This window comes from Melopsittacus undulatus, chromosome 3 (assembly GCF_012275295.1).
Source record: "Melopsittacus undulatus isolate bMelUnd1 chromosome 3, bMelUnd1.mat.Z, whole genome shotgun sequence".
Taxonomy (NCBI): domain Eukaryota; kingdom Metazoa; phylum Chordata; class Aves; order Psittaciformes; family Psittaculidae; genus Melopsittacus; species Melopsittacus undulatus.
In genome coordinates, this window is record NC_047529.1 from 4,332,756 (window position 1) to 4,357,942 (window position 25,187).

Consider the following 25,187-nt stretch of genomic DNA (forward strand, 5'->3'; position numbering starts at 1 on the left):
CCTGGGCCTACCCAAAGGTCACTGCTAGACAAAAGCTCCAGCTCTGCATGCTGTTCTGAGGTGTGGATTAATACTGTACCAGTTTATAGTGGGACTAATATGCTTATAATAAAAATATGCCTGGCTGCTTGCAGAATTGTTAAATCCCATCTTTCTGTCATCCATAAATCAGTATCTTCTGCTGAAGAAAACTGGAGCTTCCCATGTGTCCTTTTCAAAACAATCCATCAAGAGCTGTTAGTCGATTCACTTTGCACATGACCTGTCCTACAACTGGTACCAAATAACTATTTGGTAAACATTAGGGTAAATGAAGACAAAGGGCAGTATGTGTTATATCTAAAAATGTTTGGTTTAGGAAGAAATCTCTAAAACAATCTAGATTATGTTTCCTGGACCTCTTTCAAAATGCTGTCTCAGTAGTCCCAGTGAAGAGGCGATCCCAAATGCTCGGCGGGCAGCAAAGGAAGCTGCTGGCAGTCTCTGGCTCACACATTCTGGGCATGACCTCATTCTTTACTACCAGTTTTCATTTTTGCTGCAGCATTTCAAAACCCAAAGCTTGACATTATTTTTGTGCATTACTCTTAATGACTGCTTCAGAAATGCAAAGAACACAACTTCAAGTCAGAAAAGGAAGCGTATCTCCCTTGCAACTCGTTCTCATGCAGTGAGGAGGTAGGTGGCACACAGTGCACCATCATATATACCTTCATCTCCAAACACACACGCCAAGTAGTTATGTTTATTTATGTGCCTGCTTCTCTGCATGGAAAGCCAAACCTGACAGTAGCTGATCAGATAAGTATATAGCAATAGTGGTGCATAATTTCCCTAATAAATTTGACTTCAAAGCCAGATTTCCCAAACATAAGTAGCAGGTTTATACCTTAAATTATACAGAACCATTAAGTTATCCATACCCTAGTTACAGATTTAAAAAGGAAACAGTTAAAGTGATTTAAGATATTACTTTATCTGTAGGGGAATATCTAGCAGCCTAAATCCCAACTATTTTAAAATGGTTCTAAAAATAAGCCCATACTGGAATTACAGAGATTTTCTGAAATACCATATTTAACATTACAACTTTTTTTCCCTATTTGATCATACCAATATTCTTGATCACATCTGGGCAATGCTTATTTACCCATCCATCGAAACCAAAGTTCTCTCTTCAAACAGCAGTTGTCATCAATGCATCACTGACAGTTTAGTCTCATTTTGAACCTACTGTTTAAATAAGCATTCAGCCTCTAATACCAACACATTCCCCACCCCTCCAGTTGAGAAAGATAAGAAACAAGATGCAAATTAAGTAAACATCACAAGGATTGTTCAAAACAAGATGCTGGAATGACAAGCTTACTCAAACTTGGCAAACATTTTGAACCCAACAGATCTCTTTAACCTTTTAGTTTGAGTTCCTCCAGCCTCTTGGCTCTCCTGAAAGTTAGTTCTACACATACATTTTTGCTTTTCATATAACACACCGGCCATCACTGAGTATCGTATTTCCCTAACAAGAAAGAGACCAACATTGGACTACCATAGTATCCACTGATGTATTTTAGGAACAAGCAACGACCACATGTAACTAGGCCTCATAAGAGTTAAGGAAAAGAAAACTCTCCCCAAATCCTGTTCTAGGAAGTATTCTGTGCTCCACTTTACTGGAAGATTATTTGCCTCTACGCAGACCGCAGTGTGCAACCAGGAAAAATGGCTCAGATTCGAGATAACCAAACTTCCCGCTAATCACAACTTCAGCTCGTTAAATTCCTTCTGTAGCATCTTCACAAATGCGGGGTTTTAGTCTTTGTTCATGAAGCAGGGCACAGAGACGAGCCTCGGAAAGGCCGGGACGGTCCCTTGCCTGCCGCGGGGAACTGGGAGCAGGTTCCACACGAGGCCTACTGCAGAAGGGTAAAGAGGATCCCGTGCCCAAAATGAAGACCGGTTTCAGCCGCACCGGGGGCAATACCTGCCCTACCAACCCTCCGGCCTTCCCGGCCTGTCTGCTAATGCTCGTAAAGAGCAAACTTCGGAAGGAAGCAAGAGACCACCCCCGAAGCGAAGCACCCGGGAGCTCCTTCTCCCTCCACCTCCCCCCCTCCGGCAGCCCGGCCCTCGCAAAGCCGAGCCAGGCTCCTTCAGGCGCCGGCTCCCTCACAGCCAAGCAGCCTCTTCGGAGAAAGAGGTACCCGAAAACCATCCCCACCGCGTCCCCCATTCCCCCCTCCCCGTCCACACCACCCGGCGGACAGGCGAGGGGGAGGGGGGAGGCAGGATCACTCAGAGCCGCCTTGTCTGCTGCTTAAAAGGGACCCAGCCCAGGCCCGGCCTCCAGCTGCTCCGCAGCCACCGGAGCGGCTCCCGGCACCTCCTCAAGCCGAGCGAGGAGCCAGCTAGGCCCCGCCGCGGCTTGCCGGGGATGGGGAGCGAGGAGCGGGCTCCTCATGCCGCCGGCAGGGTCACGTCCCCGCCCGGCCCCACACGCAGACACCCGGGGGGCAGGCGGGAAAGAGGGAAAGGTGGCGGAGGGAGGAAGGAAGGAAGGGGGGGGATCGGGAAAGGCCCGGCGGGGACAGCCCCTCAGCGCACCCGCCCCAGGCCGCAAGTCGCCCGGCCCCGGTGTGGAGAGGAGGAGAAGGAGGAAGCCGCAGAGCAGGCTCTCCCTCTATGGCCACCCCGCAGAGAGGGAGAGAGGTAACCCCGCGCCCAGGAGGCCCGAGCAGGGAAGGGAAGGATGAGGAAGGAGATGGAGCGGGGTTATAACCCAGCCCGTGTAGAGGAGGGTACGTGGGGTCCCGGCCCGGGGCGAGGAGTGCTGGGGGGGAGGGTAGCGGGGGAGGGCGGCCGCACTTACTCTCATTTAACACCTCCAGCAGCTCGGCGCAGCTCTCACACATTGTTCATTAACAGCAGCAGCCGCCGCCGCCGCCTCCTCCCGACCATTGATTGATCCACTCGGTGCTGCTGATTGATGATTGATGGGGGCCGGGGCGGGGGTCAGCCGGGGGGGTGGGGGGGGGGGGGGGGAGGGGAAGGAGGGGGCGGGAAGGAATAGGAAGAGAAGGGAAGGGGGGGGGAAGAGGCAGGGACCGGTGTGGGATCCGGGGGAAGGGGGGGATGGGGCGGCTGATCAATGCAAATGAGGCTGTGGCGGCGGCGGTAGCGGCGGGGAGGAGAAGCCGAGTCACTCACTGGCTCCCAGTGACTCCACGCGCCGCCATTTTGCTGAGGGGGAAGGAGGAGGAGGGGGGACCGGGCGCTCGGGCTCGGCTCGGCAGTTTCCGACCAGGCGGCAGGCGAAGGTGGCCGAGTCCCTCCTCCTCCCTTCTCTTGTCGCTCCGCCTATCCCACCCCGGGGCCGAGCGGCGGGCTCCGAGCGGGGAGGAGGAGGAGGAGGAGGAGGAGGAAAGGGGCGGGCCGGCAGCCGGGGCCGGCAGGGTAAAATGGCGGCGGGCGGCGGCCGTTGAGGCTGGGCGCGCACCCGGGCTGGGCGGGCGGGAGGCGCTGGTTCCCTGCCCTCCGCCCGCCTCCCGTGAGGGGGAATTCTCCTCTCCGAGGCCGCTCCCCCGCAGCCGTGACAGGGATGGAGGAGCGGCCTCTCCCGATGGGGAAGAGAGCGGAGCCTCGGACCTGCTGCCCGAAGGGAGCGCTTGGCCGGCGGCGCAGGACAGAGGAGTCGGAGCCATCTCCTTCGCGGCTGAGGAGAGGCCAGGCCGGCTGAGGGCAGCTCCCATCCCGGCATCCCGATAACACTTTTAAAGTACTACGGTAGCGTTTTATGCAAAAAATTGCATCATTTTTACCTCATAAGTTTTCGATTTCGCTTTTCTTCCCCCCGCCCCACTTGGAGAGTGATTTATTCTCCATAATAAATGTATAATGGCAACTACAGCATGTGAAGGGCTGGAAATAACGTATTGTCATGAAAAGACAGAGTCTTACTTAAAATTAACTTTCGGTTACATAATTTACGCGGATGACAACCGGTTAACTCCGCCTTGGTCCCATTGAACGAGATTTTACACCCGTGCAAGATAAGTTTGCAGGCGAAGGGCGGTTTTCCATACAAACCCCTCACCTTCCTGCCGTCTGTTCCACTTGCACGATAACTTGTTCCCTTTCCCAGGTACATGGGATTGGGAATAGGAATCACATGATGGATCTTGGCACTTCCCTAGCGCTGTGGAGTGGTTTCTGTTTCTGTAGTACCACCAAGCGGTGAGTTAGTGTGTTACCCTCAATATCTCCGCTTCACCGCCTTGTCTATAGGCTCAAGGAAACAAATCTATTAATAGCCGCAATGCAGATGCTGTACAGTTTGGTAGAAAGTAAAATACATCAAAACTGCCAAACTAGGGAGAGGAAAAACAAACCCGTTTTGAGCCGCTCAGTGGTTGATTTAAAAGGAAGAGGTATAAATGGTGGAAATGCAGTTTGTTTCCTTAATCCCATGGGCACGTTTACACAGGCTGATCCCAGTGCTGGTGGTGGTGGTTGTAGTGCACAGAACGCTCTCCTCCTAACGATCCCCAAGGCACCGAACCCCACTGCTGTTTAGAAACAAGAGGCAAGTTACTGTAAACAACAGGCCCAGTCTCAGCTACAACAACTACTGTGCAAGGCAGGAACATAGTGGAAGGATCTTTCACCCAGGCCTCTCGTCACTGCTTGGCTTTGGAATACTTTCCAAAGGTAGGGTTAGCCATAAGAACAGGTATTCCAAAATATCCAGTGATAGGACAAGGGGCAATGGGTGTAAACTGGAGCATAGGAGGTTCCACGTTAACATCAGGAAGAACTTCTTTACTGTAAGAGTGACAGAGCACTGGAACAGGTTGCCCAGGGAGGTTGTGGAGTCTCCTCCGTTGGAGATATTCAAGGCCCGCCTGGACAAGTTCCTGTGTGATGTACTCTAGGTTACCCTGCTCTTGCAGGGGGGTTGGACTAGATGATCTTTTGAGGTCCCTTCCAACCCTTGGGATTCTGGGATTCTGTGAATAGTCCCTGCTGAAATTTCCATTTACTGAATTAAACTAATGCAGAACCACTCTGAGAGTCCCCATGAAACACAAATTCCTTATCTAGCACCTTAATTCACATCATATGCTAATGCAAGGATGTTTCCAATAGGACTCCTGCGCATAACAAAGGGTATCAATACAAGAGGCACAAGGGGACTGCTTGTCTACTCTGCTCCTGTGAGACCTCACCTGGAGCATTGTGTGCAGTTCTGGTGTCCTCAACATAAAAAGGACATGGAACTGTTGGAACAAGTCCAGAGGAGGCCACGAGGATGATCAGGGACTGGAGCAGCTCCTGTATGAAGACAGGCTGAGAAAGTTGGGGCTGTTCAGCCTGGAGAAGAGAAGCTGCATGGAGACCTCATAGCAGCCTTCCAGTATCTGAAGGGGGCCTATAGGGATGCTGGGGAGGGACTATTCATTAGGGACTGTAGTGATAGGATGAGGGCTAATGGGTTCAAACTGAAACAGGGGAAGTTTAGATTGGGTCTAAGGCAGAAGTTCTTTACTGTGAGGGTGCTGAGGCAGTGGAATGGGTTGCCCAGAGAGGTTGTGAATGCTCCATCCCTAGCAGTGTTCAAGGCCAGGTTGGACAGAGCCTTGGGTGATATGGTTTAGTGTGAGGTGTCCCTGCCCATGGCAGGGGGTTGGAACTGGATGATCTTAAGGTCCTACCTAACCCAAACCATTCTGTGATTCTATGATTTTATATAAATAAACTCAAAATCTCCCCAAGACATTTTACTGAGCTTTCTTGTTCTACAGCCTAAAGAGGTTTCAATTCCTGACAGAGCCTTACCTGAACAATGCATTTCCTGTGGAAAGACAGAAGTCTAACCACCACTAACTAGCTTGTTATTAACCTACACTGGTGTGCTGGTTTGGTTATTAAAATGATGCAGATGCATCTGATCCTGTAAGGCCTTTTGGGGTAGTGTGATCTCCTCCAGATAGCTCCAAAACTTGTGTAATGGAAAAAATAACAGAGCAATTCAGAGTATTTCAGTTACCACATTCTGTTCATAGAATCATAGAACAGTTTGGGTTGAAAAGGACCTTAAGATCATCCAGTTCCAACCCCCCTGCCATGGGCAGGGACACCTCACACTAAACCATATCACCCAAGGCTTCATCCAACCTGGTCTTGAACACTGCCTTAATTAAGGTACCACTTTTCTACAGCATTTCTTTCAAGGCTCAAGATCTGTCAAAGGTGGATCAGAGGTGTCTGTGTTATCTGTATGTAGTTACATTTCATTTGGCATTGTGCTGTCTTTGGTGTGTCCAGGATCAATGATCTTTCTGTATGTCAGGTTTTTCACAGCTCTCATGACTTGTCTTTGCAATATGCCACTCGCTGTTCTCTGAGTCATTTCAGCCTGCATTTCCTTTACTTCTGACCATTATCAGAATCCAAGTTACTGAAGTTGGAAGCCAGAGCTGTACAAGGAGATTAGAAAGCGCCTTAACTTTGTCATACCAAGATAACATAAACCCTGTATCTCCAAGAAGTCATGCTTATTTGCTTCCTTAAGCTTTAACATCATATTACCCAGGTATTCCTGCTAGCATGGAATCATTTGCTATATGATATGAGCTGTCTGCCTCTGGAAGAAGACATTTTTTGATAGAATCATAATTCTATAATCTGCATAATTTGAATTTGCACTTTCCCCTTTTCCTTCTTTATAGACCTTACAGTTTGCTTTAGAATAGAACCAAAATTAACTGCCAAAACACCTTAAAAGATACTTTCTCTGACAAATCAGCTCTTTGATGTGATTGCAGCTCCACACAAACACCCCAGTCAGCACAAGGAAGGGACCCTTTGAAGCATGGTGTCACATGCCAAGTTCAATGAATCCAACAGAATAGTATGGGTGACCTTGAGTCACTCCTTGTGTGCACACGGGAATGCTGCCAAATTATTTTTACTGCACACAGGAATTTATTATTTTTCTTAATAGAGGTGAAATTGAATTTGTTTAAATTAGATGTTGGCTTCCAAGCAGAATAGAGGAGCTACACCTGGCCTGGTTGCAGTGAGCACCAGCCTCGTGCTTTCTTCTCTTGACCTTTATTCTCTCCTCATGCCATCCTCGCAAGGTTGTTTGATCCCTAGGAGGCCCTTTCCTTCCATGAGCACGGATGCTCCTCATCTGGAAATATTTGCTCTGGTAAACTGCCAGCACAGTTAGATAGATGGGATAGATGCAAGACCTGAGCAAAACTAAAATCCTAAATCCAAATTTAGGAGTGGAGTCAGAGAATACTTTGCAAAATCAGTATCCCACTGTGTCCCAGCACTGAACTGATGCTGTTATCCTAGTTTTCTTTAATGTAAAGATGGAATTAACCATTACTCAAAGACAAAACCAGAATAACCCTCACGTTGATTAGGGGTTGAGGTAGCAAGACCTGTCACTGCCCCTGTTCATTGACATACTTCATTCATCCTTTCCTAGCCTGCTTCATATGTTGTATTTTGAAGCCTTCATTTTCTATGTGAACATAAATACTTTGTCATTTGACTTCAGAATTGTGGAATGTGAAAGACTTAACCGAAACATTTTGTACATTAGTCACATCAACTGCTTTAACCACAGCTTTGTCTGACATGGGATGACTGAATTACCTTCTGTTTGAACTTGCTGTTGCTCTGCTGTAAGTTCCCCTTCCTGTCACAACCACAGCCAAATGGATTGCTGCCATGATTTACAATGAAAGGCAAACTACCAGTGATATCAGCAGATGCTACGAGGTGGGAGCTGAGGCAGCTGGAAAGTAAGGAATTAGTATCTGCTATACAGAGAATAGTGTCAAAAAGGTCAATTCCAGCCAGTCCAGTTCTGTTTGTGACTGCTGGTCTGGAATGATGCTGGAAATGGTTGGAATCCATTGCCTAGGAAATCCTTCATTTAACTAAAGGAAGGCAGTCTTTGTAAAGTTACCAACAAAACTTGGCTGAAGTGCAACAGAATCAGTTTAAATGTGCACATTCCAAGTCCCAGCACTTCGCTTTCATTGCCCTAACAGCATTTTAACCTTTTTAAGCAGGGTCACTTCTAACTAGACTTTGGTATCACAGCACCCTGTGAAGACACAGTTACTGTGACTTACCTCATTAGAGAATACACTCAATATAATTCATAGCCCTGTTTATTAGGCCAGAAATGTCATGTAATAATAGATAATGCTCAATATACCATCAAACTACATTGAACAGTCTGTTCCTAAATCAGCTAACTCAGCTTTTTGGTAGGAGAGTAATCTGCATTCTTATGAACCTTATTTATGAATCACACTGTACGGCCCAGTAAGCAGGACAAGCTCCAGTTTTGGAGCCATTTCAGACTGCATCCCACAGCCTGCTTCTTAAACTGTAATCTTGGGTAGCAATTCAGTTGGAAGGTTTTTTCTTTGAGCACTTCCATAGTACTTGAAGTAAAGGACTGGTGCAGAGCTGGCTGTACTACCTTGAGATTCAGTGCTACTGGTCTAACCATTCCTGTTTTCAGATGAGAGCCTGTGGATTATAGCCACATTCTCAACCTCATTTTGGGATAATATCCCTCAGTTTGTTTCAATTTTCATTTTGATTACTTCTATCTATAATTGGCAGGTGACTGGTCATCTTATCACTCTGATTTGAAAGCAAGGCAACAGCTACATGTCTGAGCATGAGCAAGTTCCACCAGCCACTGAACCACCTTACCAAAGAGGGCAGACAGCTTTTTTTGTTGCACACTTGGACCTCTTTTGGACTTCCTACTGGTAAAGCCTGTGTTTACAATGTCCTTTTCCTGATGGCAAGTGTCACATTAACCTTGAGAGCAAACTGCTCATAGGTAAAAGCTCTAAGGAGAGCTAATGGCCAATTCACAAGCTAATTGCAAAGATCTGAGAAGTTCCTAAAACCAGTTCTGAAGGTTGATGCAAACGCCCTCAAGCTACATCTAATGCTGAAGAGATGCCACAAGAGAATTCTGGTCATGACTACCCGATTACCAGTATACATGTCAAATAACCAGCAGTGGCAATAAGCAGGCTGCAGGCAGCTCTCTGCAGCATACACACACTTAAGCAGTCACAGCAAACCATTTTAAGTCCTCCTCCCATCCTCCAACCTAAATTGGCCAATTCTTCATGAGTCTAAAGTTACAGACTCCATGACACACTGCAGACTTCAAGACTCGGAAAAAGACCCAAGATTGAAAAGGTGTTCACAATAAAACCCAGGCCCCTTGATGTACTTTAATGGGGGACTTGGAAAAGACTACCCACTGCACTGCCAAGGGAAAAGTGCTGTTTAACTTCTAACTTACAAAGGGTAAATAAAAGTGACAATATAAGTGCCTTGTTTTCATCTGAATTCTGTCATTCCCAACCCTACTCTTCAGGCCCAAAACATTCCTCCTCAACCCCATCCTTTCTCGGCTGTTTTCTTGTACCCACTTACAGCACAAACAAGCACTTGCAGGTAGTGAGCAATGTGCACCAAGATCAATAGCAGCACACAAGACACGTGTGTGTGTGCAGGAAATCAGTGACTTCCTCTGCTTTGAGGTGCATTCTATGTGAAATCTTACCTGAAAAATGAACCTCAACTGGAACAACCCTTTCCCAAAGGAATCAACTTTGGACAATGAAGCAAAGATCTGCTAGATCTGGAAGCCTAAAGATACATTCAGTCTCAAGAAATGCAATTCAGAGGTGCAATTCAAGAAGGGCAGCCAAGGGGAAAGGTACAATTCTTTTACTAGTATTTGGCACCAATATGGTTTCTAGAAAGCCATCTCTAACATTTCCATTTTGCTCCATAACGTTTGGAGACAAAGCTACTAAGAGGGAAAAAGGGGAAAACTCCACATACCTTCCAGCAAAATACCAGTTCCTCACTTCAGTCAATGCCTCTACATTTTAATGCATTATTTCCAGCATCTTTCCTCATCTTTTATCCCATTAAGAAACCCACAGCTGAAGTCTTATTGCCAGTGCTAAAGACTATCAGAACTCTTAAAGCTTCCTTGAGAGATGAGCATTTCTAAAGCTTTTTTTGCATAAATATTAGCTTTATTGGAAAATAGTTCACTTAAACCAGATTAACACACACCAAACTGTTCTAGTTTAAAAAAAAGGAAAAACCAAACTATCCTAAAATGCTTTGGAAAATCATCTGCTTCGGTTACAGTAGCAAACACATCATGGTAGCCTGGAACAAGTACTTGGGGTGTCTTCATCAGCTAACAGGCAATCAATTCATGTAAACACAGAAAACACCCTTAATATCTGTAAGTTATGAATGCACCTGGAGTACATGGAACTGACAGGGAGGGGGGTGGAAAATCTGTATAGAAATAGCACAAACATTGGTTTACACATGTAAGTACAAGTTAGGTAGATGCTTATATGATGGTTCATGCTTTTTATCTGTGTATTTTCATTTACAAAGTGTGCATTAGAACTAAAACTTTCTTAATGTACATTGTATTGTCCACATTCAGGGTAACTGCACTAGAAGTATGCACACACACACGTCACATATCTTCAGTAGTATCCAGAGCTCTGCATAAGCTGTAGTCTTACAGCATCTGCAGAGCTCAGTGAAAGGCACCAATTTTTAAGATAACAAGACCACAGGTAAGATTTTAGCTCTAAAAGGGAAGCAAGAACTAAGATTCAAGTGGTACTAGATAATCCAAAAGTCAGCAAAATAAGGGAACAACTCTTCTCTGCATCAACTTTAAAAAATACATTCTGGATTTGTTGTTTTAGGTGAGATTTAACTCTTCGGTAACCAACCAGACCATGAGCCCTCAGAATAACCTGAATCTTAACCCAAAGAAGTAAACAAGCATAAAAGCATATGAGCATTTTTGTTCACAACCAAATGCACTGTTAATGCCACTGTGTGTCAGAACCAATTCAGTATTACTTCTGTGACTCATGGGATGTGATTATTCCAATGGCACACTATCAGTAATATTTTGTTTCTATTTCAGTAAGACCTTCTTACTTCTCCACCCAGCTTTTCATACTCTGCAGGTCTATAATGCTGCACCTCAGCCTGCTCACAAGCCATTTAATGTCCATCCCAGATGCACCCTTCAACAGTGTTTCAGATACATCAAGCTGCCTATTAAAGAAGCTCTCGTCCTCACACAGAACAGAGCCATACATGGACAGGACAGGAAGACAAGAACGAGTTTAAATCACAAGATTTAAGGAGAGAAAGGAACGAGCTCTGTACCTATCAAATTAACACTTTTGGTAGGCTCTAAGTCCTAGTGTTAAAGGGTTTGAGGAACCTTCTCTCCAAGGAGTAGCAACTGCCAGCTCACAACATCAGTATTGCCAACTGATCCTCACACAGGGGCAGCTGTGCTTTCTTAGTGCCAGCCAAGTAAAACAACTGGAGAGATGTTCAGTAACAGAAAGGGGCTTGAGACCAGGAACATCCTGGTCACAGCTAAACTCTACGCTAACATTGCTAACTCATGCACTTCTACCTCAAACAGAATACACATCACAAAGTTAACTACAGTATCCAAGCTTACACACACCACCTCCACAGCTGTCCAACCTTGTTTTACAGCTCTGTGTGAATGGCTCTACCTCGCATTGTAGTGACAATCTTAGAGTTGGAGGCCAAATAAACAGATAAACTTAGGGAGAGCTTAACAACAACTGCTAGTAAACAGATACAACACGTAACAAAGACAGGGAAGCTGAAGACTGCACATAGTGTTCATACTGCTTTTTGTATCCATACTTCATATATCTGTGAAAATCGTCTAACTACAAAACTTTTAGATAGAAAAATAACTGTAGATCTCATCGACATGTGTTATTAACACATACAAGTATCAATTGTTTAGTCAAGTTACAGTGCAATACCTCTTTGGAATCAATTGCAAAGAGTCCTTGTGGAGAGAGCGCAAGAGTACCTTATTCCTGGCATTTATAGTATGGGGTGTTTGTGGAGGTAAGAACAGCTACTGTACTTCCAAATGGAACCCAACTTGAGGTTAACTTCAAGTACAATCCTTGAGATGAGGCAAGCCAGAAGCAACAGTTAGCTAAGCCCTCAAGGAACTTTTCCCTCAGGATACAAAGCTGAAGTATGATCACAGCATTTTCATCCAAGAAAAGAATAAGCCGAAGAAAGAAAAATAAATGTAAACCAAGTTTATTTTGCTTTTAAGTAGTGTTCTTTAAGCACTACAGCATGGTAAACAATGTAAATTAGTATAAGTCATCTCAAAAGCCAGAGGTTTGGTTGTTTTTTTTTATTTTATGAGTTGTTAAAAAGATGCAGCCTATTCTAACAGGATAAATATTTTAACCATTTCACTTCGAGTTAATGAAGGCTCACAAATGAGCAACACTCCTCATTGAGGAAAACAAAAAGCTGTTGTCGACAAAGCGACAGCACACACACAAAAACAAAAGAACTGTGTAAAAATAACTAACTGTACTGTGTTCCCATACTCTTTCCAAGTTGCTTTACAATGGGATGATGATATGCACATGATCTTGCTGCAAACTTGCCATACAACTTGCAAATACATGTAGCCTAGCCTTACCACTCAGTCCAAAAAGCTGCTAACTGCTCCGAACAAAGGCAGCGCTAGAATCCTCTGCTTAACAAGGAAGTCAAACCATTTTTACTCATTCCCTTTCCTCCTAGGCTGCAGGACAGGCTAGAAAGAAAATGATCCCGAATTAAAAATCGATACTCTTCCAGGAAAATGGTAGGATTTTGCAATAGAGTCTTTTACAAGTTATGTTTTTTGCCTATTTTTCCCCTTAGCCACAAAATGGGCATGAAGTAAGTACTTTGAAAATGCCTTAATTTTCAACTTCATGCAAATCTAAAGAAAGATGACCAAACAAAAGCTTAAACAATGGAAGGATATTTCACAGAAAATTTCTTATACAAAAAACACATAAGAAAAAGGGCCACTAGGTGACATTTTAATTTACAAATTGGCATCATTTTGGTCAACAAATATCCAAGTGCTGTTTTCTTCTATCACAACAAAGTAGCTGTACAGAAAGAAAACTGCAAAACTTGTTTTATTTTGTTTGTTTTTAATCGCACATCTCCTCGGGAATTTCATGTGGATTAAGGATGCCAGGTACAGACATCTGAAGTTTATGCTTCTCCTCTTGAGCCTGCCGAAGGGCTGTTTCTCGTTCCTCCAAGAATAAGTCTGATGTGTCTTCACCTGCAAATTCCTGTGGGATCCATATAGAATCATTAGTTTATTGGCAAGTGCTTTAAGGCAGAGTAATGAGCTTCCAAAATGACACAGAAAACATCCTCCCTTTGCGTTCCCTGCTAGACTGTTGTCTTGGTTTGCTTTCTGTTCCTAATGTCAGAATTAACACAAAGGAGTGGAACACACTGTAGGATGTTCACTGTGCACCACAGAACAGGGTGCTATAGTAACCTAGTCTTTGGAGCACATCACTATTAAAGCAGTGTCATTAACAATGCTGAAATAGAATCACGGAATGGTTTGGGTTGGAAAGGACCTTAAGATCACCCAGTTCCAACCCCCCCGCCATGGGCAGGGATACCTCACACTAGACCGCATCACCCAAGGCTCTGTCCAGCCTGGCCTTAAATACCTGGTGATTACAGTCTCAAAACTAACAAACAAGCTCTTTTCCTACAAACTTCCTGAATTCTACCATCTTTAATAAAGGCATAGCATCACTTCAGGAAGTTTCACAGCACATCCCAATCCCAAGCAGGACTGAAACAAGATCTGGTTAAAATCAACTTTATTTCCCATTAGAGTAAGTTTTGCAGCCATTTTCGACATACAAATTGTGTGCACTGTGTAAAGCACAAGTGATAGCATTTAATCCCAGTTTATATATTAAATCACACTGAGATAGATCCCATGATCCAGAGTCATGCAAGCCATTTGACAGGAGTTCCCACTGAATTTTTTAACAGCTGCAAAATAACTTTTATCTCATAAAGAAACACTGAGTAAGAAACATTGCCCAAGTACTTTCCAACAATCATAGAATGGTTTGGGTTGGAAAGGACCTTCAGATCATCCAGTTCCAACCCCCTGCCATGGCCAGGAACACCTCCCACTAAACCATGCCCCAAGGCCCCATACCATCCATTTCACTCTTGAAGCAAACATACCTTGATTTGGACAAGGAAATCCCTTAGGTGTTCCTTGAAGGCAGGAATATCCTGGTTTAAACTGAAGAGCCCTGTTACAAACAGCTTCACCTGGGCACTAACAGGAAACACACCAGTTAGTACATCCAGCTGTAAGAACCCACCTGAATGTTCTAAAGAATGGTGACAGACTTACTCTTGCAGGTGTGGAAACGCAGATTTGAGAAGGTTAGCAACATACTCCTGAATAAACATTTGGTTGTTCACTGGATTCCCAGGGTTTAATGGAGTACTTATCTTTCCCTCTTCTACTAAGTTGAACATGTATGCAAGGATTGATGCATGCATTGTCAAACCTGAACAGATCAAAGTTATACATACGTTGTTATTACTCATCAACAAATGTGTAACAGCATTCTGGTGTACAAAAAGGATTGTTTTCATCAACCAGCTCACATGTGTGCATTCTTACCAGCAGTGTGTGAGGTGTCTGTTACAACTGAGAAGATGTGCTGCAGGATATCACAGAAGTATGTCTGGTAGAAACTCTGGGCAGCTGTCTCCTCTTGTGCAACGTTCTGTAGTAGAGTATAAAGTATCTGAAGACCTGCAAAGTACACATTAAAACCCCCCAAGTTACTAAGGGAATAACACTAAAACATCTGTGTGTATCTCTGTCTTTCCAAAGCAATTCAAATATCCCAAGAAACTGACAGGCCTAGAATAGACAAGCACTATATAAGGACTGTTTCAGGCACTTCCTCCAGTAGCCCCCAGAGGGCCACACACAGCACAATGATTTTCTCTGCATTATTTGATGACAGAAGCATAATGACCCAATTGCATCACTTCAGTGGTACTAGTGAAGGTGAGAGAAACCCTCCACTAGAAGAAGCGTTTTCTAATAAAGGGAGATGTTTTAACATTTAGAATTACATGAAAGCTTCAATTACTGGGTGAAATGCAACTGAAAAGGGTTGGTTTTATCCCCATCCCTTCCAAACACTGATACAAGGCAGCTGGCGAAAAACCAAGTGGTGTCACAGCAAGTATTTTATCCAATAGTCAAGACAGTAAGCACAATGTTTCTAGAATTTAGGACTTTTAAACAGCCTCCCCTATAGTTTCCCTTGATAAGTGTCACTCTGAAAGGCTTTTTAATTACTCAAACCTGTTAAATGAAGGGATACACTCAGCTACTCCATGAAATTTCACCCCATGTTTCAAAGCTTGCTCTTGTCCAAAGGAAGACTAAGCCACCTTCTTAACCTAAGATGTTTCTCCTTCTTTACTCCCAGGCTCCTGAGTTCAACCCCTACCCCAATCATCCACTTTGCTGAGCTTTCCAGTGGTTACTTAACTGTCTTAGGGAGGTACTAAGTCAAACCCCACAGGCAGCACTACAGAGGAGCTGGAACACCAGTCAGAGCTGTTGCATCACTTCAGCCATTTAAGAGAAGTGCCAACCCTCACACGGAATAGAAAGTTGAAACCATAAAGGTGTGTTCTTAACACATGAGAGTGAAAGGGCATCCAAGCATTTCAGCCTATTAGTGTGTACCTGGCTGACAGCTTGAGGCTGAGACAGGAGTGTTATTCTACTGCAAAGGCAGTACAGATTCATGTGATTGGAATCCTCAGTTTGACTACAGAACAAGATGCATGAAACCACCATTCTATCAATACTGCAGATTAAACCCTTCCATTTACCTGTATCTGCAACATTTCTCATTGTGTGTTTGAAAGCCCAAATGATAGAATCCAGAACGAGTTTGAACTGTGCAGGTGGAATGGCCAGGAACGCTGGGAAGCAATGAGAATTTACAGCCTGGAGTAGCAGGAAGAAGTTTGTTCTATGTTCAGGATACTCTTCAAAGTCCTAGAAGGAGGAGGGAGAGATGAAGTTACATTTCCTAAAGGTCCATCATCAGCCCCTGTGTTAAGCAGAGCACATCAATTAACTGGCACAGAACAGCATTTAGATCTAGGTGTAAAACAGCCTTACACAAAGCAAAGATAACATTTCTCAGTGAGCTTTTCCTCCCAGTTTTCCCAACCAAAGCTTAAGACCATCCAGAGCTACACACCACAGACTGAGCCCTACTGTGTCAGTGCACAGCCTTCAGTACTACTCTGTCCTCAGATGGTCCCAACACCTATGTTGCTACAGGGATACAAGTTATGGTTACACCCTATTGCAAAGCAGCACTAGTTCAGCTAGCAGCACTCAGGTATTATGCAAATACATATTGCATAAGAACTGCATTAGTGAGGAAATACTCAACATGACTGATCAGTGCTTGTATCCATACATTTTAAGTATTTATGAATTTTAGCAGTTAGTCCTACACTGGTATTGGACTCAAGTACATTTCTGCTTCCAGAAGCACAACATTCCAAGTTCCCAGAACAGAAAGATCACTCCTTACATAGAGAAATTTAAGGTAAAGAGATTAAAACATCTCACTGGACAGACATCAGAACAAGTATCATGGTTCGGTCAGAGACCACTTCAGGTGCCACAAATGCACTCTGGGACTGCCAAAAGAACAGGGAGATGATCTACAAGATCACGTGGATATAATATTTCCACACGTGGAAATGATATTCAATGAAACCAGGCAGGACCCTGCCACTTAAGTAAGATGAAAGCTCTCTAAAAACTCTACCTTTACCACAGCCTGCCCCCCTGCACTGCAAGAAGAGGGTATCTTTCCCTTACTGATGTAGCAACACAGACAAGAGATGTACCAACAAGCCAAGACTGATGCTTTCCTAACACCCCATTTCCCTTCAGTTCCTAGGGAGATGCTTACCTTGTTGATCATATTTAATGTGCACTCAAAAACAGCATCAAATATCTGAGGTATTTCAGCAGTAATGTGTCCACCCAGCTTGTTGACAATGATGGCCATAGTACTGAGTACTTCAGGTTCTCTAGCAGCTGGAACATTTCTCTGGTAGTCAATGAGAACTGCATCCAACAAGGGAGGGACAAAGTTTTCAGCTACCTGATTGAAAGAGGAAGCCATGGTTATAACAGTGCTGCTACTGAACAGTCACCAGCATATATAGCTTATTGCAAAGGTCACTGTTTAGTTACAAGTGATACTGTTCCCAACAAAGTTGAAATACACTTCCATAAACTCCCCTTTGTATCCACCCAGACTTCCAATGGGGTTTCCTTACTCCTCCTTGATTCTCTAAGGTAAAACTAACTGCCCAGGCTTACTTCTGTGTGATTGTACTTTCTCCTTTGTATCTTACAGACATCCTGAAGCAATTTCTTGTGACCTGCTGATTCAGTCAACCACAGAGCAAAACCCAGAGCTGTTCCCAATTCTGTCTTAGGAGTTTTTGGTATAGAATGAACCTACTTACCATCTGAGGATCATTGGACCTGCTCACCCAGCCAGAAATGAGTTTTAAAGTTTCCCTTTTCACAGTCCTCATACTTCTAATCAAGGGCTGCTTTGTTACCATTTCACCTGAAAAAGTTGTGAAGCTTCAGTTATCAGGTAAGGTGTAACAAAAAGATTAACTTAGAATGATATTACAAAACAGAGAATGCTTCATTTTTGTATCTTAATGACTGTTGAAGGCTTCTTATATGTATTGAGCAAATAAAATACCTCCCCACTGCAACTCCATGGGTCCACATTGCCATTTAGCATTACAAAACCACTACTGACAGTACCCTGCTACAGGGCTCAAAACCAAAGCTGCAACCTTCTTTTCAAGTAAGGGAAACCAACACATACCCACTGAACCACATGGACTGAGCTTACATCTGGTTCTCATCAAGTGATGGGGAGGAGAACAATAAAGTTCCTGATTTCATCTGAGAATGAATCTTTCCATGCCTTTGTATGTAAAGTCTGCACTTATCTTTAAGAATCCTTATCCATAGTTCAGTTTCTTACCCCAAAATCAATGTAGTCTCATCAGCAAACCCCAATTTAATTAACTGTATAGCCATGCAACCATTACAGTACATGCACAGGAAAACCTGCAGCCAGGAAAAGGGTAGGATCACTTGCTGGCATCAGAGTCATCTCTGGCAAGGCAGAGCCAGTTGTAAAAACAGACTCCAAGGCACCAATCACAAGGAGCACATCAGGACTTCTGCCCTAGCAACTGCTCCCTAATCTTCCCTGCTTCCAACAGGGACAAATCCTGACCATCAGAACTGCAGAACCAGAAGGTGCTGATTTCTCATCCAGCTTTATTCAGAGTTCTGAGAAACCACCTCACGGTAACCCAGCTGCTCAGTTACCACGTGTTACTGAACACCTACATCTCCCACTATCACTGTCTGCACTGGCAAGAAAACTGACCACTGAACAACTCAGCAACCAATTAATTTAGTCTTGTAATGAACTACTACAGAAGCACACTGCATAGAGATAGCACAGGCCTTTATTTATCCAGTAATAACAGGCTGGGCAACTGATGATTCCTTCTGCAAGCCTGGTTTATTGTGACTTTCAGGCATCCTCACTACAGTTACACTGCTGTAATAAAGCTACTTCATAGCACAGTATCGTACCAAAACTCTGCCAGCATCTTTTGAATGTGATTCTATTTAAAGATAGTCTTTTAATAGTCAAAATCAGAGTAAGCTAAAAGAACACATGCTACAACTCTCTCCACAAGGCGCCTATTAATTCTAAGCATCTCCGGTGGTTTGCATCTTTCCTGAGCTCTCATTTACAGGTGCTTCTCCTTTCTAAGATCAGTTCTTTATTGCAACAGAAGATCTGCTTAACAAAAACCCCAATCTAACCCTGTCCATTTGCCCAAACAACACAGCAAACACAGTAACATTAAATGAACACAGCAACATCAGCCCGACTGGAACATCCTGAGCCCTCTGTCACATCCAGCTAGCCCCCACTTTCAGGAAAAATATGGGATTTCTTACCATTAGCCTGAATAGCTGCAGAAATATTTTCACTTAGGCACTTGTACACATTCAGCATATCTAAATAAATTCTCCCAAGCTGAATCACAAAGGGGTGGCCAACTGCTTTACACGCTCTGACGTTGGTTTTCAGGATGCTACCGAGCTGCTTCACTGTTTCAGGATCCTTGAGAATATCAACATTCTGGTAGAAACACAAAGTCCGTGTTGTTTAGAGAGTAAAACTGTCCTTAGCTTTCAACATAAAAGTCCAAGTTTAAGGCATTTACCTTACACACTGCATTAAAGACCACATCACTGTAGTTTACAGACTATATATAACTGCTGATTTCAATGGCACTTGCCACTACTTCAGTCATAACAAAGCTTCAGTTCACTTAATTCTGCTCTTCTGCAGAAGTATTTCTGCTGCAGTGGTACGTGCACTACTCTAGTCAAAAAGGCAGGATAAAGCAGGTGGAAAGAGGCAGCAGCAGACCAAAGGAAAGGGGATATGCTCCTGATTTAAGAGGGAGGCCAGAGTAAGAAATGGAATTTAAGCTTTCTTAAGGTTTGGGATCTGATTAAGTCCCAACGGAGTGTTCTCTTGTGCAGTACAGGACTGCTGGTCTTTTAATATGCTGAGAAAAGACTGAGAGAAATGGAAATTAAAAGAACTAAAGACGTACTTTCAGAGAACAATGGAAGAGCAAGGAGGAAGAGTGAACTCTGTTCTTAACATTTTAACTTCCCTGCTATTTAGAAAACCCACCCCTAAGCCAGATAATAAGGAGCCTTGGGAAAAAGCTACTGAACAGTACCAGAGAATTGTCCTTTAAATCAGATTAAAACCAGTATTTGTTTTGTCATAGAATGGTTTGGGTTGGAAAGGACCTTAAGATCATCCAGTTCCTACCCCCCTGCCATGGGCAGGGACACCTCACACTAAACCATGGCACCTAAGGCTTCATCCAACCTGGCTTTGAACACTGCCAGGGATGGAGCATTCACAACCTCCCTGGGCAACTCATTCCAGTACCTCACCACCCTCACAGTAAAGAATGTCTTCCTTAGATCCAATCTAAACCTCTGCTGCTTAAGTTTGAATCCATTACCCCTTGTCCTGTCACTACAGTCCCTAATGAAAAGTCCCTCCCCAGCATCCCTGTGGGCCCTCTTCAGATACTGGAAGGCTGCTCTGAGATCATTTAAGTCTCCCCTCTCAAAATAACACCTTTACTGTCATGGCAATCACTACTATCACTATTATATCCATCACATACACTTCATGTCATGCCATGTGAAAAATAAACCCAGGGTAAGAGAACACAGAATACACTTCAAATTAATGAGCTTACTTTTGTTGCCTGTTGGATTATGCTGTCCCATACTTGATTAGGCAGCAACATGTACTTTTCTATCAGATGCTCCTGCACAGTCTGGTCTGTCTGTGCCCCAATCATGTATCCTACTGCTTCATAGAATGTATGCACCTGATTGGAACAACAGGAAATCAAACAGGAAGGTTAAAAATGAGCAAGAAAACTTTACCTGAAGATAGAGTGAAGGCTGACAGTGGGTTTCACTGTCTAAATACGTTTTTCCCCTTCTTGACTTTCTAAGATCCTTCTCCATTCTTTCCTTACTTCCATCATGCATAAGCCAAACCTCCACCCCCGTCCCTTCAAATGCCACAATGTACATTCCAGAGTACTTCATTTTGCCATCATATCCTGAAGTGAGGAAGCTCAGACATATCCCACTTAAGTATTCCCAGACATGTTTATACTGTGGACCGGATTACATCACTCCTTTAAGTACCTTCTTCCAGATGCCAGATCCACTCTGCCCAAAGTACACTACTGTGACATCTATGTGCATGCCACATTGTGCACTACAGTCTCACGCCATGAGATGTGCCCTTCCCAGACACAGGCACTTATGGGACTGTTGCCCAAAATAGCTATAGGTGTCATAGGTATTGCTCTCTTGTTCTTTCCTGAAGTAGGACCATGAGATACACCATTTCATTTCTTTGATACAACATTCCAGAAATCAAAATTCAAGCTAAACACACTCCAATTCTCCTTTCAAGCTTTCCAACTGAGATCTCAGTGATGCAATCTCATAATGCTATTTATACCAGAACAGTGGCACTGACAAAAACCTAATGCATACAATTCAAGCCTTGAAAATCATTACTACATTTCAATATGAAGTAACTCTGATTGGTGTTTAGAACGACCCACAAAGCTGAATGAAACATACCTGCTGTGGCTGAAGGTCACAGATGATTGTGTTAATATTGTTCAAGATTTCATCAATAAATGGCATCACCTCTCCCACCTGAACCTGAACAAAATGCCGGCGGCATTTTTGGGCTATTTTGATGAAGGTATCACAAGCCATGTCCTGGACACCATCGTGGGTTTCTGGATTAAAACAAGGGAGTTACTGCTTTGTACTTTGTATTTCCCCCCTATACATGCCCATGTAGAGGCATTTACTATTACTCTTTAATTAAACCCAGCTACTTACCATGCATGAACTCAAACAGCTTGTTGACTACTGTCTTCAGGAACTTCCAGTGAGCTCTCAGAAACCGTGGGTATTGACCTACTATGTACATTATGTTGGATGCAATAATGGCTTTGTTGTCTTTTCCTCGCTTTTGTTCACAGAGTCCCAGGAGATCCTACAACAAAGCACATCCTTAGGTTCCTCTCCCAGATTTGTCCAGTTCAATTCAAAGCACTACAAGCATAAAATCCCACAAGAAGTTATATTAAAGGAAAGGGGTTGCCACAATCAAGGTCAAAGTCCAAATAAAGAATGGATTAAGAGTGGGGTGAAGTTTCAGCCAAACCAGGAACACCTCAGAATGGATTCAGCTATGGAATCTCCATATTAAAACAGAACTAAGGATTTCTGCAAAGGGGACTTCCACAGCCTCAGAGTACAGAATAGCGCAGTTGGTATCAATACGGACTCCGCGTCAAACAGAAGTTAAAGTCTTCTGTATGAATTTGGATGACTTCAAGTAAGGGCCATTCCTCTTATAAAACTGTTTTGTTCCTGCACCCTTTCCATGCACATATTTACCCAAAACTTAGTTTGATCATGAATATAAGGAAACCAAGTACGAGGGTGCAGGCTAGTTCAAAAATGTGGGTTATTTTCCTTTGTTTCATCATTTCTGTATCCTCCAAGAAAAACATTTCCCCATCAACTCCATTTTATCCCCCAAAATTTTCACTGCAAAAAGACCACTTAAAATAATTCCTCGTTCATGGCCAATGAATTCATCAGGATGTAAGATTTCCCACTAGTTAACTCTCCTCAACTCGCTGGCCACACAAGGTATCTTGCCAAGATCACAGAGCAGTGTTTGTGTAACCTTAGCTTCTCAAGTATAGACCATCATGTGTGACAAAGCTGTTCATTTTGCACCACGATACCTTAATTACTGTAACAAGGAATCTCTTTTCATCTTCTTCATGCATTGCACCACTGATGGAGCCTATAGCCCAACAGAGGGTGTTCAAATTCTTCCACGACCATTCTGTTCCGTTCACTTGATTGTGAAGCTTTTCAGTCATAATTCGTTCTGTGTCTGCATAATCCAGATGTGTAAGGTAAACTGTAAGACAGCAAGGTCGAACACGCACGTTTTAAAGCTTCAACCTGGATCACAACTCCATATGCAGAGTTATGCTTGTTTTAAGACAACCGGATTGTTAGGCAAGGGCAATGCTTCTTGCCTGAACTCACGACCCAATGAGCTAAAAAGCAGTTACAAATTGGTTAAAACTGTATTTTAAAGACAGAAAGTTTTATTAAGAACTTACTTTTGTTCCAAGAGATCACAGCAAAGCACCATATGCAAGTGATGTGTAGAGTCTAAAGCAATGCATGTCTCACTTAGCAACTTAACTCATTTGGCTGGTAGGCTGAATTATTAACCAAAGGCATACACAGTGATGGTCTACAGGGAATACAGGATTGGCTGCCTACAGGGGCCATGTGCAAGTCAATCAATTTTCTTTCACTCCTTATTTCAGTGCCTGTAAGTCTCCTGGTTGCAATAACCACCACTGCAATGGAGGTGGTGCTCCTGAACAAGTCTAGATGGGAAGGTTCAAGTATCCCAACGCACACACTTGCATCAGCCACTAGCAGGATTAGTGTCTCTAATATCATAACTGAAATTCCAGCAAGTCAAAAGCAGTTTAAGGCCAGATTCAGATATAGCTTCAGATTCAGATACAGCTTCTACCATATTCTTGCTTTTAAATGAGTCTTAAAGGTAATACACTATAAGCAATAGTTAACACCAGAAACCAGACACCAACTAAATCTGCACTTCCATGTAAATCATCCCATATCTGCAAATAGGACTAAGGCTCAGGACATAATGATTTTAATACAGTAAATTAAACAGTTTATAAAACAATTCTTTCTGTTCCATATGAAAAGGTATGAGACCAATTCCTTCAAGCTGGCTGTACCTACATCTCAAGTAAGTTTCCACAAACACTCTACATCACACAGCCTCCCCTCAGCTCCTAGTTCAGAAACCTCTTCCTAACACCCAGTGCTCTCCCTTAAAGCACATGCACTTGATAGAAGAATATTTAGTACTGAAGACTTGATGTCCTAAATACATGACTCCCTCACTTATCACTACAATACATAGGGGCTGTGAATGCAAAGATCAGTCACAGCTGAACATGAGACTCCTAAACATAGCAGCACACTAGTATACACACACTAAATATAAAACATGCTTGCTATATTAAATGCTATAAAAATAGTGGTTCTGGTGTTCTTCAGTGTGCTCACAGCTTCCCATTTTTCATTCCTACAGGAGCTATAATTAACTGCAGCTTTTGCACTGTCAAGCAAGGTCATTACAAGACCTCAGCACTAACTCTGGAAAAGACCCTGGAAGCTTTAGTTCAGGCTGGAATTTTGTGTTGTGTTTAAAAAAGCATTAAAAAGAAGTTGAAGCATTCACAAGACCTACTGAAGGAGAAACCATTTTTGCTGAGGTGCACTTGGTCTGCACCAGGCAACTACAGTAATAACCAGCAAGTCCACTGCAGAAGAATCCTTCTGCTTTAACAGCTTTTTGAAGTTCCATTGGACCTGAAACACCCTCATAAGGAACTACCAAAAGGCGATTTAAAGGGTAAAAGCAAGGCACATCACTACTTAACCAAGTTATACAATACTACATGCTTGAAACAGAACTTCAAACCCCTCTTTCAAGTCTGTGTACTGCTCCTCACAGATACACTTTCTACACACCCAGTAAATCAGACCCTAAGCTAGCATTCTGCAACATGCATCTACACAGACCTGGAGCCCAGGAACACCAGCCAGGAAACTTACCCAATGTTTCTCTCATGTTTTTATACAAGTTTATGGAATCTGTATCCTTCATGAATTCTCGTACTACTTCCCCCTGATCGTTTTCCACAACTAGGACTTCTTCAGGCTTAGCCATGCGGCTCACCATTAGCAATCGGACCTGTGCGGTGCAAAGGAAAGGTAAAATGGAATCAAATCTGACATGAAAACACACCCAGAGCTCCACAGACATTGTCAGACCACTCTGGTCAGCAGCCTGATACACAGCACCTCATGAGATGAGCTCCCAGTAAGACTCAAGAGACAGCTGAAAAGCTGTTAAGAACAGAGCCTTCTAATTTCACTCTGCTCATGAACAAGCTGAGTAGACAAAGAAAACCAACCCATCAAACATGCTTTCTACAGCTTCAAAACAGCACATATGGAATCCTTTTGAAGACTTTTTCCACACATACACTTTTTCCCCTCTAACATTCCAACCTTTATATGCTTAAATAAACAGTTTAATATGGGGTTTTCTTTTAAATTACATCTTTTGTAACAGTTATCTTACTAAACCACCACATTAATACTGACTGGTGTCGTCTTCATTTATTTTTGCACATGAAGTGAAGAGAGTTGAACCAATTACCAGTTACTCAAAGCAAGAAGTTTTCTTGCTTCACTCTGTACATGAAGCAAAGTCTCCAGTGCAGGAACAGTACCCTAACTCTTTCCAGTTCCT

The 25,187-nt window shown here is 43.4% G+C and overlaps 2 protein-coding genes and 1 long non-coding RNA gene across 4 annotated transcripts in view; 1 reads left to right on the forward strand and 2 right to left on the reverse strand.

Annotated features, from left to right (window-relative positions):
• The window catches only part of USP34 (ubiquitin specific peptidase 34), a 134,632-nt gene extending 131,643 nt beyond the window's left edge, over positions 1-2,989 (reverse strand). Inside the window, exon 1 of the mRNA XM_034060303.1 lies at positions 2,870-2,989. Coding sequence (XP_033916194.1) covers positions 2,870-2,912 — 43 coding nt within the window. The 5' untranslated portion in view covers positions 2,913-2,989. The remainder of the gene's footprint in view (positions 1-2,869) is intronic.
• On the forward strand, positions 2,585-9,388 carry LOC117435907 (uncharacterized). Its single transcript, XR_004549438.1, has 2 exons — positions 2,585-2,798; positions 8,659-9,388. It is a non-coding gene; the product is annotated as an uncharacterized lncRNA (long non-coding RNA).
• Positions 9,389-12,209: 2,821 nt separating this feature from the next.
• Positions 12,210-25,187, reverse strand: part of XPO1 (exportin 1) — a 40,210-nt gene continuing 27,232 nt past the window's right edge. For both annotated transcript variants that reach the window (XM_034060301.1, XM_034060302.1), the window contains exons 14-26: positions 24,485-24,623; positions 22,549-22,730; positions 21,629-21,785; positions 21,359-21,522; positions 20,449-20,583; positions 19,112-19,295; positions 17,569-17,675; positions 17,004-17,198; positions 15,898-16,066; positions 14,660-14,794; positions 14,384-14,543; positions 14,209-14,305; positions 12,210-13,277 (exon numbers count right to left, since the gene is read on the reverse strand). In XM_034060301.1, the coding sequence (XP_033916192.1) occupies positions 13,131-13,277; positions 14,209-14,305; positions 14,384-14,543; positions 14,660-14,794; positions 15,898-16,066; positions 17,004-17,198; positions 17,569-17,675; positions 19,112-19,295; positions 20,449-20,583; positions 21,359-21,522; positions 21,629-21,785; positions 22,549-22,730; positions 24,485-24,623 (1,971 nt within the window). In that variant the 3' untranslated portion in view covers positions 12,210-13,130. The remainder of the gene's footprint in view (positions 13,278-14,208; positions 14,306-14,383; positions 14,544-14,659; positions 14,795-15,897; positions 16,067-17,003; positions 17,199-17,568; positions 17,676-19,111; positions 19,296-20,448; positions 20,584-21,358; positions 21,523-21,628; positions 21,786-22,548; positions 22,731-24,484; positions 24,624-25,187) is intronic.